Raw genomic sequence first — 16167 nt, 5'->3', positions numbered from 1 at the left:
TTCATCGGACGTTGCAGAAATTGATCATTCTTAACTGTATACCAGAGAACGACCGGGTCTAGTCGAACGATTGTCTGACAAATAATTATGGCTACCAAGGATTACTGACCGGTAAATGGTTACCCGGAAGTATCCACGTAGACCAAATGCCTCAGCAAATGTACAGGGTGTTAAATTGGAACGACAACTTTGAAATGAATGATTTGTTTCAATTATATTTCACCCACGTAGGGAGTGCACTCCGCGGTAGTGGTAAAAGACGAAAGTTGAAGCCGGGACCAAGCAACCATGCCACATTCAAACGATTTGAGAAAAGTGTCATAGAAATCGAGAACAGGGACGAATTGCGTTGTGCCAGAGTCCTTGCAACGGCCAAGGCCTACGTCAACCGTCGCCCAAAATGGAGCAGTTTTACGATTGAAGAACCATTCAGAACGATAATGCCATTCAGTTGCATGTGGAAGCAGATGTGCCAGAAAGACCGTCCGGTTACGAAAAACGTGCCAAATTTGCACTAGCACCCAGTCTCTTCGACTACCAGTTACTGATCGCACCTGGCTACCATGTGACATCCTTTGGACCCCCAATGACTTGCATGTTCAGTTGCATGTAACAAAGAATTAGAATTCATTATCGTCCGTAATTGCAAAATCGCCTCGTCTACGTGAGGTGGGAAAAATAGGTCATGTGACTTAAGTTCTAAAAGGACCTCTTTATCATGTAACGGAATTCGAAGCCAAGTCATCAACAGTCATAAGCGTAAGCATCAAGATAGCGATCAAAGGGATCTAACGACTCAGGAACACAAATTGTAAGTCTCGGAATCGTTTGTCACTTCAACTGAGAATGTTGTAAATAGTAATTTATCTCGCAATTATTTCAATTTCAGTTGACTACGATGTAACCACGGACGCAACGAACCGTGCATACTCTAGTGCAAATAAATCTGACAACTTTGATCCCTCGTGGGCTAATCTTCCAAATAACTAGCACCTTCAATCATAGGAGTGAATCACCCAAGAAAAACAATTGGCCCTGCTATACGAGAATGAAAATTACGATGTCATTACATCGCTCCCGGCGTATTTCAGGACCAGTTATGTCTGTGCGCACTGCTTCAAGCCCTACGACAACGAGGGACAATACGCGTGTAAGAACAACACAGATCATTGTCCCACGTGTCTGCAAACGGGCTGTCCCGATTCCGCAGAAGCCAGTCCGTTTCGCTTCAAAGGAGAACATTGCATTCGCGATTTTCTCAAGTGACCTGATACGTTGATGGAAGAAGTCACGCAATCCGTCACGGTTATCGCGCACAATTTCCAGGGCTATGACGGGTATTTCATGACGGAGGAATAACATCGCCAGCACCGGATTGTAGAACTGAGGAATGAAGCCAAACTTCTTCAAGTCACCTTTGATCGCATTCGTTTAATCGACTCTCCTTCTCTCAAATGCCTTTGTCTGCATTTCCCAAGACCTTTGGTTTGACAGAACCGAAGAAGGGTCACTTCCCACATCTCTTCAACACCCCCGAGAATCAGGACTATTTTGGACCCATTCCTGAAAAGAAGTTCTTCATGCCTGAGTCCATGTCCGTGAGTGGCCGTAAAGAGTTTGAGAAGTGGCACAATGAGCAGCTGGCCAAGAACGCGCAGGTTGACTTCCAGAAAGAACTGGTCGAACACTGTGAATCCGGCATCAAGTTGTTAAAGGAGGGGTGCCTGACTTTCAAACGCCTCTTTGAACCGTTGACCAAATTCAATTTATTTGATCCATCTACAGCGAGTACGCATCTCCAACAGCCATTACACCGTGGACACGTACAACGCCGACATCAACACTGTATGCGAGTTCCAGGGCTGCTTTTGGCACAGTTGCCGGATGTGCTACCCAAACCGCACCGAAAAGTACTGTCGATTAGAGGATCGCTGTCCCAATGATGTCTATCAACGTAACGAGGTAAAACTCCGCTTACTCCACGATGACCATTACATTGTCTTCACTCTCTGGGAATGTGAATAGAGGCAAATGAAAAAGGAGAGAGAGGAGGTGAAATCGTTTGTGGATCCCTTAGAGCCTCGGGACGCCTTCTGTGGTGGTCGAATGAATGCTGTCAAATTGTACCACCTGGCTGACATAGAAAACGGAGAGCAACTAAAATATTACAACTTCACGTCACTCTACCCGTATGTCAACAAGAATTCAAGGTACCCAGCACGTCATCCTGAGATAACCTCCCAGCCGGGACACACAGACATCTCCCAGTATTTTGGTCTGGCCAAATGCTGTGTTGCCTCCGGAGAAATTGTTCCATCGCGTACTACCACTCCATAAGAATGGGAAGTTGACTTTTCCCGTCTGCGCAACTTGTGTGGAGGTAGAAACGGAGGAACCCATGCTGGAACGCAGTCACATTTGTACTCACATCAATGAACAGCGGCTGATCACCGGAACGTGGTGCACGCCAGAACTGCAAAAAGCTGAGCAGAAAGGTCACCAGATTGTGCACATCTATGAGGTCTGGCACTTTCTAGAAACTTCAGACGGTCTCTTCCAAGATTAGGTCAACATGTGGTTAAAGTTAAAGGAAGAGGCCAGTGGATGGCCCTCCCACATAGGTGATGACCCCGTCAAATGTCTGCGACATCTCCCCGATTACGAGGCTCGTGAAGGAATCCAACTGGACCTGAGCAAGATCCAAAAGAACCCTGGTCTATGCAAGGCCGCCAAAATGATGCTGAATTCCATGTGGGGCAAGTTCGGAGAGCGGACCAACAAGACCCAGGTAGTGGAATTCCACAATCGCCAAAAGTTCTCGATGTTTCACGAAAGCAACAAATTCGACATCAGTTACGTGAGTGTGTTGACCAAAGAGCACATTGAACTCCACTACAAACGGGAAGTCGAAGACAACCCAGTGAATTTGAATTTCAACATCTTTGTAGCCTGCTTCACCACCTGCTGGGCCCGTCTTCGGTTGTACAAAGTGCTAGACCTGTTTCAGGGGCGCGTGGTGTACTTTGACACTGACAGCGTCATGTTCCGGGGTCTGCCCGGACAACCCGACCAATCGCTCGGAGTTTACCTTGGCGATTTCAAGGACGAGTTGCCTGACGGAGATCACATTGTGGAGTTTGCGTCCAGAGGTCCTAAAAATTACGGGTACCTGGCCAGCAGGGGTAGAGAAGAATGCAAGGTCCGCAAGATCTCCCTCAACAGCGAGGGAATCAAACAACTCAACTACCAGGTGGTCTGACAGAACGTGCTGGAGGACATCCAACAACACTGGGAGTCAGTAGTACGCCAAACCGATGTGGTGAAACCCCACCACATTGTCAGGAATACCAAAGAGTACGTCCTCGAGACAATGCCTCAGACCAAAAAATACCAAATGGTCTGTGGGCGCTGTGGTCTCCAGAACCCGGCACATGTCCCACGTGTAAAATTAGGATTTTTTGAAATACAACTTCTTTGACTTCTTTCAAAAATCGACAAAACATTCTTTGTGTGGCTTTATGGACTTCAAATCAAAACAAACCCATTCAAATGCAAAAGGGGCAGCATTTTTAATTGATGACGTCATTTGATGAGTACCGGTACCTGTCAAAAACTGTCGGAATGGGCGCATATTACTACTCTCAGTAAAAAAGAAACAAAAGTTTTCCATTTTCTTTTATGCGTGAAAATTCGCGCAATTCATTTTTTCCGTCTGTGATTAAATTTAATTTAATTGAACGGATTTTGCAGGCAAGTTTATAGTTTCAGCTACAAATGAAATTTTGAGTTTCCCTTGTAAATTAAAAAAAAAATAGAAAAGAACAGAAAAAAAGGAGTGGCTCACAAAAATAGGCTCGCGGCTCGTGACTCACAGCTCTGGCTAGCAGGCTCGCAGGCTCACACATTAGTTACACTCAGTGTAGAGCAGTCTCAGTAATAAGTAGCAGTCTTCCTAAAAGCAGCTCAGTATATCTGGCTTGAAAAACAGATTTCGCTTACTTCTTGTGTACTGCAAGACATTCATGTTGTAATACTAAAACCACAATGTGTTCGATCACATCTTTTAAATTTTTCATGTTTTAGGGAATTTTTGGGTCACCTGAGTGAAGGCCCAGGATGGCCATTGTCAACACTTAGATTTAACACAGCTTTGGAAATTATTTAAACAAGAACAATAAATCTCTGCACAAACGTTATCTATAGCATGTCTTCATAATGTGCCACAAAACGCAAAGCCAACAAAGCAGAAATGGGCGCAGCGACTTCTTGAATTCGCAGGATCCCACGACCATGAGCTCCTGGTGTACGTTTTTCCCCAGTAATGAGAAGCCCATTAATAAATGCACACACTCTTTGGAACTACTCAAATAATCATAAATAGAATGCATACAGGGAAGACAACTCAGGAAAAAAGGCGCAAAGTACAAAATAAAACAGTACCCGCCTCAATTCAGAACAAGCTTCCTCTTATGCTTTTGAAAGATGGTGAGTTTTAGCTATAGGAAAATTGATTTAAAAAAACAGAATATACTGAAGCCTACCAACGTGCCACTCTGCTGGGCCTAAGTCACAGCCCAAGAACCCATCAAAACACACAGGAGCACACAGGACCACACTCAGTGTGGTCAGCGGTCTGCTTCTCAAGGTAAACATGGCGGTTGGTTCTTCATCGGTCAGATCGGTGGATGTTCACTTTTCTTGTCGTGAAAAAATGACCCTAATACCTTAAGTGGCAGTTCTCCTAAGAGCGGTCCGGTCGAACTTTGGGTCAGAAAAAAGTTTGCCTTTTTGTGTCTAGTGCGAATGCACTAGGCGCAATGTAAAAGTGATAAAAAATAGTTAACTAGTCCATATACGGTGAAATGTGACGTCATGCTCCAATAGTTTCAACAAATTCTCCTCTCGTGACAGATTACACGAACCGGAAAACCACATGTCAAGTGAAAATGCACAATCAAATTGATATGTCGCCGTTGCCCGTCAGTCTGCTCCAGCAGGTGCCCGAGCAGTTAAGGCAAATATTTGGACCAATCCTCTTGCAACGAATATTGACGTCACAAAATCTTCCTACTACGAAAATTGGCGATGGACAAAACACGGACCCCCAGTCCATGGACTACCCAATTGACTGCCCAAAAATGGACTATCCCTAAAAATAATATTCCAAATTAGTACTATTTAATGTTCTTAGCTGCTAGTATACTTCAATTATACATAACGTCCACTGATGTTCATCCTGTGCAGCCTCTAGCCACCATTTTGAATAATTGTACTTAAAATAAACAACTGCTGAACACAAAATGGTGTGAAATGCATAAACTCAACCCAAATTTCATCATTTGATTATCAATGGCTGTTATCAATCAGAGGTGCCAATCAGTATCAGGATCATACAAACATAACTGGAAAAATCATTGAAATGTGAGTGAGGAACCCACTCTAATATTTGATTTATGAATAGCACATTAGTTAAATGTAAATGTCACACAGTGATTTTCAGTTTTATTCCATTTGATTCAGTCAGCCATTACACATGCACAAGCTAAAACATGACATGATAGGAGATAACAAGAATAATGGCTGAATAGTAAACCTTCCAGAAACAATGACAAATTAACAAGGTAGTCAGAACATTCAGTTCCTTTCCATCTATTAATACATATGGCCCTTAATTGTTCCAAAATAATTTGCAAGCAAACAGCCTGAATCTCAATGTTTAAAATGCATTTGAAAAAAAACACTGGTTGCTGGCATTAAATAATTTAGTGGAATAGCCATTTGCAGCGGCAGGTCCAAGGGGCATACATAAGGCATTCAAAAGGAGAGAGGGGAATTTGGTCCTTTCGTCCTTGCAATAATTGCAACCCTAAAGTAGGGTGGGGGGCTACATTACAAGAACCGGATCTAGCTTTATTTGTTGTAGAGCAATAAAAGACATAATTTCATCGTAGACACCTGTATAATGAATTGTAAGTCAGGCTACCCCGAGGCTGGAACATTGTAAACAATACAGCTCACTATGAGGGGAATCTACTTATCTATTTTGTGTGCAGTGGTTTCGGAACAAAAAAAGCAAGGTATAGAAGCTTACAATTTTAAATAGAACTCATTTGAAATATTATTTTTAGGGGTAGTCCAGTTTAGAATAGTCCATTTAAGAAGTCCATTGGGGTAGTCCATGGACTGGGGTCAGTGTTTAGTCCATCACCACAAAAATTAGCGTCATTTGAAATTCTGAGCAGTGTGGTTCTGTGTTGAAGTGTTTGAGCGGGGTGAATATTTTTGCTTTAGGCAGATTATTTAATAGCGTCACTAAATCAGAGATTAGCGTCATTACAAACACTACCATCCCTCCAAGACACAGTGGTTCTGAGTCAGTCTTTGTGCAGAGATCTAGAGGTAAAGACAGATTCTGCTTTCTTGCTGTTTCACAGAAGGTATTGTGGTGAGTAAACCAGTGCTTTCTATCTTTTGTTGCCCTTTATTATGTTTTTCTTAAGAGATACTTTTTTACTATGCCATGGCTTTCGAAGTACCCGTCAATGTGGAGGACTAAAATACTTTAAAAGATGTTTTCCAGTTTTAGATCGATCTCAGCCCTAACTAGGACAAACTGGATATCCGTATTTGCTCTCCATGCTTTAAGACAAGTAACATTATAATTATTGATCTTAAATTCATTTGGTTGTCATGTTAAAAATATGGTTGGAGAGCTAGATGCTGATTTTACAGCCAATTTATAGTTACTTTCAGTAACTTTTAACTTCAGAAGCAGTTTCTCAAATGGTATACATTCACCTTCTTTCAAATCATTTAATTTTTTTAAAATAGTTTTCCAAGTGTCTTTGTGTGGTTTTATGTTGTGTCAAAATGTATTATTCTCTAATGGATTAAATATTTCAGTTGCCCCCATAGGTGGTTTTGGGTAATTAAATGAACATTCATTCTTTGATTTGTTTCTACAGGTATGAGAATGCCAGTGAATCTGCCTGTTAACCACCTTTTGAAGTTCCAGGTCATTAACTGGCAATTGATGACAAATAATGTTATCAAAAAACTCTGTAACAATAGCATCATCATCAACTCCAAATACATTGTGCATTTTCTAACCACATAAGAATGTGAATGTGAGGTGAACATTGCTGCTGGTATTCCTCTCTGTAGAACCAGTCAGAAATGTTCCTAATGCTAGTGCTTCACCATTTTTTTCTGACATACCTGTTCCCATATGTATGTTAGTTCATTTTGGGACATACTGGTATTCATGTTGTGGCACCCAGGAAATATTAGTGAGGAAAAATAACGCCAAAATAAAGAAGGCAACAAAGTGGCAGAAAAAACACCTGATACTCTACATTGCATATCCTGACATACCTGTTTCTCATTGTATATATGTCCAGTGTTGGAAATAATTCTTCTTTAACAGGAAATCTTAATTTTGGTCGGACATTAATTTGCATAATTGATTAGCATAATTAATTAGCATGATAAAATTTATTAGCATACTGTAAAGGTTTTCAATACAAATCATTCAAAACTGCATTTAAATTTGATTTATTTATCACTTATGATAAACTAGATGAATTTATCTACTAGATGACTGCACTGATCTCTCCAAATTATCTCCTGGTAATATGTTCTCCAAGCAAACCTAGTTTTCTATTGAATGCTACCCTTAAAGGGACACAGTCAGCTTTAGGACTGTGTTGACCAGGACACTTATTTTCTCACTTCGAAAAAACTTCACCTCAACCTGAAATTAAAGTATATCTAGAAATCTGCTTCAATCTTTGCAGGGTTTTACTTGATTTTCAATTGTTTCCTGAAAAACCTGTTTTTTGAGTGTGCTTTTGTTCATCCTATGATATTGTTTTTAAGATTTTTGGTTGACAATAGTATGGATTGCGTCTCTGTGATATGCAAATTAGCTATGAAATGGTATCTAATGTGCATATGCACCAGCTGACTGTGTCCCTTTAAAGCAGGAGCCTATCACTAGGAGTGTGCAACTACCCTATTTATTCCTGTCCCGGCGATTTCACAGACTGATCTATTTTTAGTTTAAATTTACTGTGAATCCAGACTCCCCCAGGAACCTCAGTGACCAGTCACAAGCATGGACTTTATAATTTCACCGGAAGATTAGGTTAACATGTCCACCTGAGGCCGCCATTTTTCTCCTTACTGATTTGCGCTCATATAGACCAGAATGGACCGTTTTTGTCGAAAAAGAAGCCTAAAAATAGACCAGTCGGCTTAGTATGGGAGTTGCAGGCTCCTAGTGATGGGCTCCTGACCAAAGTTGAATCTAGGCTACAAACATGAAGTGCTAACAGCATATTGCAATGCACGTAATGCATACTAGGGCGATTTCTGAAGAGTATTTTATTTGGCAAGTACAGGAAAGATGAACACTTCTGCTTTATGAAATGGCAGAAGCCCATTACAGCCTCCTGGATATGGCTCAAACTGTCAGAGTCAAGGGTCCAAAATTAAAAAACAATCTTGAGTTACCATTTGACGACTAAGTGATAAAAATCAAATAGGAATTTTACTCAGAAAAGAACTCAATGCATAAAATCTGTAAAGAAAAAATTTCCACGACTTTTTTGGCCGCTAATTTTGTGTACATAGCTAATGTAATGTCTGTGAAGGATTCATGCAATTTAAGAGACACAATCGATGGGCATACATGACGTACTCCATGCTCAAGGGTTTGCACTGCATTATAGGGCGCTTTCAAACACGATCAGCCATTTGAAAGTTTTGCAATGTGAGGGAATCACTCACAGCACAGCAAAAGGATAGATTGTTTTCTTTTCTTATGTCGAATGTTATAGAAGGAAAGATCTTTCACTAAGTAGTTCTGGAAGGACTGAGCCCTTTAACAATGTATCTAAACAAAATTTATGGGTGGACAATAACTTGGTGTTGGTGAAATGTTCGCACATCATGTCTGACCATAATGTGAAATTGGCCGGACATATTCAAAATTTGGTTGGACAATGTCTGATGACTGACTGTTATTTCCAGCCCTGTATATTAGTTCATTTTTGGACTTATTCGTGCTATGGTACCCAGGAAAAATCAGTGAGCGCGAGGGAAAATAACGATGAAATGAAAAAGCAACGAAGTATAAAAGTGGCAAAAAGAAACACCTGATACTCCACTTTGCATAAAAAATTATCAATACTGATAAAACCATTTCTTACACCTACATGGGGCAAACAACACTACAATACTTTAAAAGCTTTTCAACCAAATAATAGAAATTACAAAGTGGCAAAATACAAAGATATGTTTAGAGCCCACAAAAACATTAATTCAGGGCTCAAAATAATTTTCAGACTGTGACAGGTCATGTTGAGGCCAAAGTAATTTTAGCTTGGTCATGTCTCATCTCAGACCGGTCAAGGTATTTTAAAAAAAAATTAACTAATGTTGGCCTAATTAAACCCACAAATATAATTTGTTCATTCCAGTCATTGCTAGACCATTTAAAAATTAGTTTTATGCAAAGAAAAACTTAAACTTAACCAAAAATAGCCTTGGCAGGGCTCAGCAGCTCAATGAAGTGACACGCTGTAAGTGGAACTCCTGCCACCTGCCAAGGAAAAAGTATTGAACGGATGCATATTTGATGAAACTTCAAATTTTTTTGATCAATATATATATTGAATTCCATGAGCTGTTGTTTTGATGTCTTTGATGTTCTACAAGGTATTTATGTCCATCAAAATGTAAATGAAACCAAACATGCATCAGCAAATCCTAATTTTGGGCTTCAGAAACAACTGGGAAAACAAATATAGTCGAAGAAGAAGTTAAAATAACGTTTCTGTTTCCTTGATTCTCAACAAATCATCGTGTTACTATGAATACAGCTACAGTTACACAACAAGTGTTGGGAAGTTTCTTAATGATGTGACTAAAATGAAGTTCTAAAGTGTTAGAAGCTATAAAAAAATCTTAACTCTGTCGTAGTTTAGAGAGAGTTTTTGTTCACAAAGAACTAATGACCATATCAACAAAATGACAAACATCTTGACATCTGTAGAGCATTACCTTTGAAGTATACCCCAACAAAGAGAGGTGCTCTGTGACAAAAGTGTGAGAGTTAGGCAAATCTAAAGAGTCATGAAAAGCTGAATCTGATCGGATTCCCTTTGGCAAACGGAAAACCTCTGCTGTTCCAAAGAGTGAATAGTTTTGAATTCTGAATTAAAAACCTCTGTCATTGTAACAAATGAAAATTTTTTTCAAATGGATAGCAGCAGTTGGTCGAACGGCTGAATATTTTCTGAACAGATAACCCCAGCTGTGCGAATGGCATCCCTAATGATCTTGAATATGTGACAAACAGCTCACAAACAATTTTTAGCTGTTCATATGTTTTCGTGTGAAAAGTCATAAAAAAGAGATTAAAAATCTAAGATTTACAGATGAGGATTTGATTGTTTATTCAAGAATGAACAACGTGACCGTCTCAACATGATGTGACCGGTCAACATGACCAGTGAGTGAAGTTTTTGGCTGGTCAAGTCACCATTTTGGCCAGATATTGTCTGTTGACTGGCCATTATTTTGAGCCCTGTATTCACAAGAAATTTCTCAGGACATAACAAAATCTGCATGTAAGCTATCAATTCCCAGTATCCACCCTGCACTAGACACCTGTTCCCATTGCGGACCTATTTTTATTTTGTGGAACAAAAAGACTTGTTGAGTATATAATAAAACTGGGTTGTTTTGATAAATTTCTTGCTTTTCAAAAATTCATAAAAAAACGTTCACTGGCTATATAAAGTTAAAACTTTCAGAGCTTTTGGCTGTCAGACTACAGCCTTCGATGGATAAAAAATGGAAAAGATAACAACTACAAATACATACAAAAATAGGTTGAACTATAAAAAGAATATATTAAAATGGAAAAATATAAGTGTTAATAAACTAATTGTTCTTTTTTAAAAGAATAGAGTATTGATTGGGGAGCGACCTAGAATTGTTATCTGCATGATCTATCGAAGCGGTGTGCCACTCCCCAATCAATACTCTATTCTTTTAAAAAAGAACAATTAGTTTATTAACACTTATATTTTTCCATTTTAATATATTCTTTTAAGAGTTCAACCTATTTTTGCATATATTTGTAGTGTTATCTTTTCCATTTTTTATCCATCGAAGGCTGTAGTCTGACAGCCAAAAGCTCTGAAAGTTTTAACTTTATATAGCCAGTGAACGTTTTTTTATAAATTTTAAATATGTTTTGTCCTCGCTACGGTTCTTCTATTTGTGCTTTTCGTTTTTGCCATGCACCAAAATGACTACAGCCATCCGAGGGGAGATTTAAAGTGCACCTAGCCCCCAATTTTTTTTTGTCGCTAAAAGGAATCTACCTGTTATTTGAAATACTTCTGCTAAAAAATTTTTGGATTTGGTTAAATCCTCGATGTTCTGTGCCCTGACAAAATCTCGAAAATGGTGCCAAAACACCACCATTTTGTTTTGCCACTGAGATTGAGGAGAATGGGTCCAGCGCATGTTGTGACATCTACCCAGGAAGGTTGAATATCTCACATGCTCTCATTCCTTCAGGATGGTGCAATACACATTTGAAAAGTGCACAGAAATGCCTCCCAGAAGTGCTATCGGCTGTTGCAGCAATAACTCAGATTTAAAGAAAGATATACTGTACAATTTACTGGCGATGATCGGTACAATAAAGATGTAAATGATGGTTGATTTTGTCAAACCGAAACAAGCGAATTGAGTCTGTGACAACCATTGAAGAATTCTCACTGGAATTTGTTCCGCAGACTTACGACCAATATACTGATACGTAAATAGGTCGCACCTGTATGCCACCAACCAATACTTATTTCTCTTTCAATTTAGATAAACATTAAAGATTAATCCTTTAGAATTACAGGATAACAAAATTGTTAGACCCATAGAGTTTTTCGGTTTGGAAATCAGCAGTGCGATAAACATTCTGTGCAATAGTGTAGAAAATATGACTGCTTAACATTATCTGCGGACTGCTTGGGTAACACATCCTTTCCGCTTATCCAACAAATTTCACTGCAAACTTTGAGAAAAATTTACGTTGGTTATTTGGAGTTACGACTTAAAACGTGTGACAATGTAAAATCGGTAATTGTATGAAATGTTTCCTTCCACCTTGCTTCCCGCAGCTTTAAAAATACAGGTCCAAACAATTCTACAATTTTCAATTGATAGAAGCCAGTGTTTTAGAGGTCATCAAGTCTCGAAAACTGCAACACTTACATTGCTCTTATAAGCATGACGCATTCCAGAAAGTAAAACACAAACAGGATTTAATAGAACAACCATACCTTGACAAAATGCATTCCCGCTAAGGGTAAATGTAAATTGGCTATAAACATTCGTGGGAATCTTGTGTTTAGGTGACGAAATTACCATCCAAAGTAGTCCTTGAGTTTTCTTTCCTGATTTTCGTTTGCCTGCTTCTCCACTTCGTTCGTGATCTTCTCACTCCTTACACTCCGTCTCGTCAGCTACGTTCATCTTCTAAAGAACTTCTTTCCATTCCGCACTTCAATTTGAAAACATATGGCGCAAGATCTTTCTCTGTAGCAGCTCCTACACTTTGGAACACTCTTCCGTCTGACATCAAGAACAGCTCCTCAGTGTCCCTTTTTAAACATAAACTAAAAACGTTCCTTTTTAAGAAAGCATTTTTATAACTTTTTAGCGACATTTTTTTTTATTTTTACTTTATTTGTCTTAAATGTTTTTAATATTTCTAACTGTAAAGCGCTTTTGAACTTTTAGGATATTGGCGCTATATAAATATTTTATTATTATTATTATTATTCGTATCTAGCTTTCCATTCCTAATATACAAGCAGCTCGTCCGCAAAGAAGTCTTCCCCATCTTGCTTGAAATATTGCAAATTGCACTCAAAGCTCTAAGCAGTGGGTTCACAGTTGTCGAACATGCTCAAACGAAGTTTATTTCGGAGTCTCCCGGATCGAAACTTAACTCTGATGCTAGTGACGAAAAAGAAATGATTCTGATACAAAACTTGGACGTTTTAGTTCCAAAGTAAAAATTGGAACGATTAGTTTCGTTTGCGATTTTCTTGAGCAAATACAGAGAGCTGACTGAGGCACCACTGTGTTTGGTTCCTGGGTAGATGTCATCAGCAACTGCCGCCCCAGACTCCCTAAAATGCAGTGGTGCGACACTTCAAGCGCGACTTTGAAAGGGCGTAGAAAATCGAGGATTCAACCAAATTCAAAAATTTGTTTCACCCAAATGCTTCGAATAACAAGTGGATTCATTTTAGCGAAAAAAACATTTTTGGGGTTAGGTGCACTTTAAGGCGGATTCAGGAGTCGAAATTTACAAGTTTTTCTGGTCGTACTCCTTAAACATAATTTCTAATACTTTTTGACTGCTAAAACACTATTCTTAATCGATTATTTGTGATAGGCCACCATCAAGACAAGCTGTGACCTTTGCACTTTTGTTGCAAACATTGTCGCATATAAGCTCTAAAAAAACGTCTCTTGCATCTGACATAGAATGATACCCGTAGGTTTGACTTCAGAAAATCTGATCTGATCTGACTACAGAAAATCAGATCTTTGCTGCAAATGCCATTTTGACCTTAGTTTACGTACTGCTTTTTAGGTTTTAATTCTTGCATTTAATCAATTTTCGGTTCCTTCTGACTAGTGACGTGGTAGGGTGTCTTTGATTTTCCCTGCTCTATGTAATTTTTATCCAATTTTTACAAAATATTGGTGCAAAGGAGTTCAAATGTACCTGAACACTGCGGTATGGTCAGTATGGAACAATATGTACTTGTGTTTAAGCGGTGCGACCCGAAAAACTCGCAAATTTCAACTTCTAAATCAGCCTTAAATCTCCCCTCAAAAGGCTGAAGTCATTTTGGCGTGTGGCAAAAATGAAAAGCAAGAAATTTAACAAAACTACCTGGTCTTATTATATACTCACCAAGTCCTTTGGTTTCACAGAATAAAAGGCAAACTTTTTTCTGACCCGAAGTTCAACCAGACTGCTCTTAGGTGGACTGCCACTTACCACCTTGAGCAGATTTTTACGCTGATTCAAGCTGAAGTCTGGGTGTCAGCGATGACTAGTCCATGTGGAATTATCGAGCGAATTTCAAGTACTCATCCAGCTACTTGTGTAAAAACAGATGCAGGGTTAAACTCATGCACCCAAAACTAGCTTTTTCCCTTTATCTGAAATATAATGCATGCCCAATGATTTTGCCGTTTGTTTCTGATCATTTTAGATATCTCTGTGAGACGAGATATGGCAATGCTTCATGACAAGGAATCTTTCAAAATGGAGTAAAAACATGGAGACCATCGAAATTCAGCAAGTTCAGAAGGCCATGAATATTTCACCATGGAGATACCACAAGGTTTCTTGCCGTAGTGACATTTTCTAGTCTCTCTTCTTTTAGGCTGTGTTGGTTTGACGGGAATAGCATGCCCCGCTTTTTCAAAATTACAGTTTGAATTTGGTCCATTTTTAAGCAATGACGTATTGTATGACGTCATCGCTTTATGCTGACATGCATGCATTCCTTTGGATAGTGATTTTGCATAGTTTGTCACGCTTATGTCCATGCACTTATGTCGCACATAATTTATATCCCCCTGTGGAAGTGAAATGCACTCTGGGAGTGGCTTTGCTGCTTTCCTTTGCTGTTTGTAGGTTCAGTGGAACTGAGTACTTTTAATTGTAGCTGTTAAAAGAAGATTTAGGGGTGGATTTTGGTTTAAACAGTATCGGATAAATTTGCGTTCACAGACAAACTCATAATAAGAACATATCCTCCCTACATACAAGTTTAGATAGACAAGTAAGTCGCACAGGCGATAGGTGAAGGCTTTGCGGCTTTCCTTTGCTGTTTGTAGGATCAGCAGACTGCTTTTAATCGATATGACAAGTATACAGTTAAAACAACAAATTAATTTCTGCTGAGGTAATTAGTGTTGCCAAATATTTTGAATGATAATGTGTTGATTTCAGAGAGAGTAACATTCCTTTGTAGGTTTCCTTTGTGGCTTTCTTTGCTGTTTGTAGGATCAGTGGAGTGCTTTTAATTTCAGCTTTTAAACGAAGATTTGGGGTGGATTTTGGTTCTATACAGTGTCGGATAAATTTGCGCTCACAGGCAAAGTCATAATAACATATATTCCATACATACAATTTTAGATAGACAAGCGGGTCACACACGCGATATCACAAGTCAAGAGAAAATGATTTTCTCTTGGACAAGTATATGGTTAAAACAACAAATTAATTTCCGGTGAGGTAATTAGCTTTGTCAAGTATCTTTAAAGATAATAAGGCGTTTATTTCAGAGAGAGGAACTTTTCAGTGGAGTACTTTATATTTGGGTTGGTACATTTTGCTGACCCCTAGCACATGGACTAACAAGATGGACCTGGTACATGAACTACTTGAATGAACCACCAATGGACTACCCTAAATGTAAACCCCTAAAATTTCTAACCCAAAGTTTAAGAATCAGTTTGTCTACTCATGTTCCAATCTTCTAGGAACAATTTTTAAACGTCATCGCTTCTGCGTGCATTGCGTGCTGTTTATTGCTTGTCTCATCGAGCTGTAAGATATGGGTGTCATTTAAGTCTGGCTGTAGGCTTGGTTTGAACTCAGTGCTTATAAAAATCAGTTTGGCACATTATGAAGACATGTTATAAGTAACAGCAGTGTTTGTCCAGGGACTTTTCATTCTTGTTTAATTTACTTCCAAAGTTGTGTTAAATCTAGGTGCTGACAATGGCTGTCACATGCCCTCACTAGGGTGAACCGAAAATTCCCCAAGACACGAAAAATTTAAAAGATTCGATCGAACGGATTGTGGTTTTAGTATAAGTACATGAATGTCTTGCAGCACACAGGAAATGAGCGAAATCTATTTTTCAAGTCAGGTTGACCGGACCTCTTTCAGAGAGACTGCCTCATAAACCCTCAAAGCTGACTCTGGTTTGCCCCAATTACCTTGTTACTGCTAATGTACATCCAATGCCTTGGATATGAACTGCACAGCATCTCCTACTGAGAAGACCTTTTCAGCCTCTTCATCAGAAATCTCTATTGCTGCAAGTAAATAG

The 16167-nt window shown here is 39.2% G+C and overlaps 1 protein-coding gene across 1 annotated transcript in view; it reads right to left on the bottom strand.

Moving 5' to 3' along the window:
• LOC145489694 (uncharacterized) overlaps positions 1 to 16167 on the bottom strand; it is a 74292-nt gene that overhangs the window by 9590 nt on the left and 48535 nt on the right. The window contains exon 3 of the mRNA XM_081468732.1: positions 16055 to 16153. Within this exon, the coding sequence (XP_081324858.1) occupies positions 16065 to 16153 (89 nt within the window). The 3' untranslated portion in view covers positions 16055 to 16064. The remainder of the gene's footprint in view (positions 1 to 16054; positions 16154 to 16167) is intronic.

This window comes from Orbicella franksi, chromosome 6 (assembly GCF_964199315.1).
Source record: "Orbicella franksi chromosome 6, jaOrbFran1.1, whole genome shotgun sequence".
In the NCBI taxonomy this organism is placed as follows: domain Eukaryota; kingdom Metazoa; phylum Cnidaria; class Anthozoa; order Scleractinia; family Merulinidae; genus Orbicella; species Orbicella franksi.
The sequence above is the reverse complement of the archived record's forward strand: the minus strand, read 5'-3'. Positions and strand labels throughout refer to the sequence as shown.